Source organism: Procambarus clarkii, chromosome 51 (genome assembly GCF_040958095.1).
Source record: "Procambarus clarkii isolate CNS0578487 chromosome 51, FALCON_Pclarkii_2.0, whole genome shotgun sequence".
Classification (NCBI taxonomy): domain Eukaryota; kingdom Metazoa; phylum Arthropoda; class Malacostraca; order Decapoda; family Cambaridae; genus Procambarus; species Procambarus clarkii.
This window is the reverse complement of record NC_091200.1, coordinates 8,810,201-8,815,200: the sequence shown is the minus strand read 5'-3', so window position 1 is coordinate 8,815,200 and position 5,000 is coordinate 8,810,201. Positions and strand designations below refer to the sequence as shown.

Genomic DNA, 5,000 nt, shown 5'->3' with positions numbered 1-5,000 from the left:
AACACACTCTCATAGGAGCTACTCAGGGAGTCCCACTAACCCGCCACCTCCCAGCTCATGGCCATCGTCCTCTCCTCCCTAGGGGTTAAGGGACGAGTAGGGATAGGGATGTGGTCAGGCGGCATCAGGAGGGGTGTCAGCAAGGCGGACAGCCCGCCTGCTATCATAACTCACACTATATTTCCCATTTCTAAACTTTTCCCATCACCCGTGTCTCTTTACGCCCACAAAAACAGGGAGGGGGAGGAAGGGGTCGGCAGAGAAGAGGGAAGATAAAGAGTGGCACTCGGCGCTGGTGACAGGGAGGAGGGAGAAAAACCCCAAAAGAACTAAAAACGACACTTGTGACAAAAATAATTGTGGCTTAGAGGTATTGAGGGAGGTGGGGGGGGGGAGAGGGGAGGGTGTCCGTGCAGGTTTGTTGGTCACTTCATGAGGAAGACTGGGAAGTATGAGGTGAACACTGCAGGGAGCACTGGAGGGCCCCAGAGTAGGTGCAGGGAGCACTGGAGGGCCCCAGAGTAGGTGCAGGGAGCACTGGAGGGCCCCAGAGTAGGTGCAGGGAGCACTGGAGGGCCCCAGAGTAGGTGCAGGGAGCACTGGAGGGCCCCAGAATAGGCCTGGACGACCAGGGTGACGCGCCCTGGACGACCAGGGTGACGCGCCCTGGACGACCAGGGTGACGCGCCCTGGACGACCAGGGTGACGCGCCCTGGACGACCAGGGTGACGCGCCCTGGACGACCAGGGTGACGCGCCCTGGACGACCAGGGTGACGCGCCCTGGACGACCAGGGTGACGCGCCCTGGACGACCAGGGTGGCGCGCCCTGGACGACCAGGGTGGCGCGCCCTGGACGACCAGGGTGGCGCGCCCTGGACGACCAGGGTGGCGCGCCCTGGACGACCAGGGTGGCGCGCCCTGGACGACCAGGGTGGCGCGCCCTGGACGACCAGGGTGGCGCGCCCTGGACGACCAGGGTGGCGAGCCCTGGACGACCAGGGTGGCGAGCCCTGGACGACCAGGGTGGCGAGCCCTGGACGACCAGGGTGGCGAGCCCTGGACGACCAGGGTGGCGAGCCCTGGACGACCAGGGTGGCGAGCCCTGGACGACCAGGGTGGCGAGCCCTGGACGACCAGGGTGGCGAGCCCTGGACGACCAGGGTGGCGAGCCCTGGACGACCAGGGTGGCGAGCCCTGGACGACCAGGGTGGCGAGCCCTGGACGACCAGGGTGTAACACTAGTAACATATCCACCCATTGGGGTGGGGGATGGGGGGGGGGGTAGGGTTGTTGGGTGAAGCAGAAGAATGAGTACTGTGATTGGCTGGATCCGGTGGTTGATCAGGTTGTTGCTACCCTACACCCTCGCTCCCTACTTATCTTTAGATACTAAATTGTTCTCCTTATATGTATGCAGCTCATCGCAGCGAGGGGAAAGGATATCTTTTGGCTTTGATGTTTGACGAGTAGCCTAAATACACCACTTAATATATTGACTGTAACCCAATAATATCATGGCTAATAATTCTGGCAGTCAGGAAGGACTAAGAGCAGATGATAACGATAACATATAATCATGTAATAGATGATACATTACCATATGGATCATGATTATTGATAGTGACTATAGATATAAACTATATACAAGATATTATAAGACCTCTAATGTTTTTCTTCGGCTTTATCTTGGGGGTGTTATTCCCATTTAGATTATACTGCCCATATTATTATACAATGTACATACAATGTATTGAATGTGTGCAGATAATTATGACAATATTAGTCCTGCGCCTCACGGCTCTTCTCCTAGACACAACAAATATCTTAGTAATGTAGCCAAATCATGTATGGAGTTATCTTAGTAATTTTAAAGATGTATTTTTAACATTGATTATGCATAAGACAAGGAATTATTTTTTAATATGAGGTCAATTAGGTCAAAGAAGTACATAGCCACTGCCTCGGTTGTTCTTATATGTGGGTGGAGTACATTTAAAATTATTAATAACTACATGTGTTTGAGGTAACAAGTGGTTTGTGTTTGTGCAGGTGTGGAGTCGTCAGTGCGAGTGACGTCACTACACGTGCCGCGACACGCCGTCCGCTACTCCAACCAGACACTAACCTGCAGCTATGAGATGGCCAACAAGAAACTCTACTCCATTAAGTGGTACCACAACAATAAAGAGTTCCTCAGGTAATGATAATCCCTATTTGGTTTTACTCTCAACTCAATGATATTTTAAGTGATCTTAGTTTCCTTAAACATCATGATATATATATCCATATCCATATCTCAACTATGGTATTTGTGCTTGGGGCTCTACTACCCAAAATCACTTACGTCCTCTAATTACTCAACACAAAGCTGCTATTAGGACAATATCCAATTCTGGCCCCAGACATCACTCGGTACCCCTACTCAAATCTCTGAATATGTTAGACATTAAGTCACTGCACATTCTCTCATGTGTATTATACATATATAAAACGCTAAACTATAATGCCAATCCTGATCTCAAAAGCTTCATAGAAGGTTGTAACAGAACCCATGAGCACCACACCAGAAATAAATACAGTTTTGATATTCCTAGAGTACGACTTAATCAAACCAGAAATGCTCTACAAATCAAGGGGCCCAGAATGTGGAATGACCTTCCCAACCATGTTAAAGACTGTACCTCTCTCAACCAGTTTAAGTTAAAAACGAAGCTATACCTAATAAATTCCCTGTAACCTACCTTACCCCTCTGTTGTCAACCCATGTATGTTTTTTTTTTGTTTTTTTTTTGTTTTTCAAATCATCGCTGTTTGAATGTAATTTTCTGTAATAATTTGTAATTGTATTTGTGCTGCTCTTTCAACAATGTTCCCCCCTCTTTTACCTCTATTTTTATTTGTACTCAACACATTTTATTCTTTTTTTACCCATTAGTTTTAAGCTTTAGTCATTAATGTTTTTCCTGCCCGAAACGCTTTGCGTAATAGTGGCTTTAGGCATTGTATGTACTAGCTCTATCTATTAAGCCAACAAACTTTGTAAAATCTCTATGTATGTACATTACCTAAATAAAAATTATTATTATTATTATTATTATTATATTTATCTACATATATATCTACGAATGAGGGTCTATCAGAGGTTCAACCCATGGATTTGTGTGTGTGTGTGTGTGTGTGTACTCACCTATTTGTGCTTGCGGGGGTTGAGCTTTGGCTCTTTGGTCCCGCCTCTCAATTGTCAATCAACTGATGTGCAGAGTCATGAGCCTATTGGGCTCTATCATATCTACATTTGGAACTGTGTATGGAGTCAGCTTCCACCACATCACTTCCTAGTACATTCCATTTACTAACTACTCTGACACTGAAAAAGTTCTTTCTAATGTCTCTGTGGCTCATTTGGGTACTCAGCGTCCACCTGTGTCCCCTTGTGTGTGTACCACCCGTGTTAAATAATCCATCCTTGTCCACCCTGTCAATTCCACTGAGAATTTTGTAAGTGGTGATCATGTCTCCCCCTAGCTCTTCTGTCTTCCAGCGACATGAGGTGCAGTTCACGTAGTCTGTCCTCATAACTCATGCCTCTTAATTCTGGCACTAGCCTAGTAGCATACCTCTGAACTTTTTTCAGCTTCGTCTTGTGCTTGACTAGATACGGGCTCCATGCTGGGGCTGCATACTCCAGGATTGGCCTTACATACGTGGTATACAAGGTTCTGAAGGGTTCCTTACATCGGTTTCTGAAAGCAGTTCTGATGTTAGCCAGCGTCGCATAGACCGCTGATGTTATTCTTTTGATGTGGGCTTCGGGAGACAAGTTTGGCGTGATATCAACTCCCAGATCTTTCTCTCTGTTCGTTTCGTGAAGAACTTCATTTCCCATTCGGTATCCAGTGTCTGGCCTCCTAGTTCCTCCTCCTAGTTTCATTACCTTACATTTACTTGGGTTGAACTTTAGTAGCCATTTGTCGGACCATTCCTTCAGTTTGTCTAGGTCATCTTGTAGCCTCATACTATCCTCCTCTGTCCTGATCCTCCTCCTCAATTTTTTGCATCATCAGCAAACATCGAGAGGAACGAGTCAATTCCTTCTGGGAGATCATTTACGTACATCAGAAACAGTATAGGTCCAAGGACTGATCCCTGTGGGACGAAATTGGTGACTCCCCGCCATTCCGAGACCTCACCCCTCACGGTGACTCGCTGTGTCCTGTTGCTTAGGTACTCTCTTATCCAGTGGAGTACCTTCCCTTTCACTCCTGCCTGCATCTCCAGTTTGTGCACTAGTCTCTTATGTGGTACTGTGTCAAAAGCTTTCTGGCAGTCCAGAAATATACAGTCTGCCCAGCCCTCTCTCTTGCCTGATTTTTGTTGCCTGGTCATAGAACTCAATTAATCCTGTTAGGCATGATTTGCCATCCCTGAACCCATGCTGATGTTGTGTTACAAAGTTCTTCAGCTACAGATGTTCCACTAGCTTTTTTCGCACAATCTTTTCCATCATCTTGCATGAAATGCAAGTTAGGGACACTGGCCTGTAGTTCAGTGCCTCCTGCCTATCACCCTTCTTGTATATTGGGACTACATTGGCCGTCTTCCAAAGTTTTGGCATTTCACCTGTTACCAGTGACTTGTTGTACACCATGGAGAATTGTGTGTTCTGTCTACTAGGTACGACATATGTTATATATTAATATATATATATATATATATATATATATATATATATATATATATATATATATATATATATATATATATATATATATATATAATATTAATATATATATATATATATATATATTAATATATAATATATACAAACCACTGATTCAGTGGTTTGTACCAGCACAGATTTTGGGGATTAACATGCCGAGTTTGGTCTTAAAGTTTTAAGGTAACCAAATTTACAGTTAATGTTTAGTTAGAAGGTGAACAGACATTCCTAAACAAAGAAATGAAACTAGTGACTGATGTATGCAATAAAAAATGAGAA

General features: G+C 45.5%; 1 protein-coding gene across 7 annotated transcripts in view; it reads left to right on the top strand.

Annotated features, from left to right (window-relative positions):
- The window catches only part of LOC123774604 (cell adhesion molecule 2), a 353,903-nt gene that overhangs the window by 319,146 nt on the left and 29,757 nt on the right, over window positions 1-5,000 (top strand). For all 7 annotated transcript variants that reach the window (XM_045769049.2, XM_045769047.2, XM_045769052.2 and 4 more), the window contains one exon: window positions 2,051-2,198. In XM_045769049.2, the coding sequence (XP_045625005.1) occupies window positions 2,051-2,198 (148 nt within the window). The remainder of the gene's footprint in view (window positions 1-2,050; window positions 2,199-5,000) is intronic.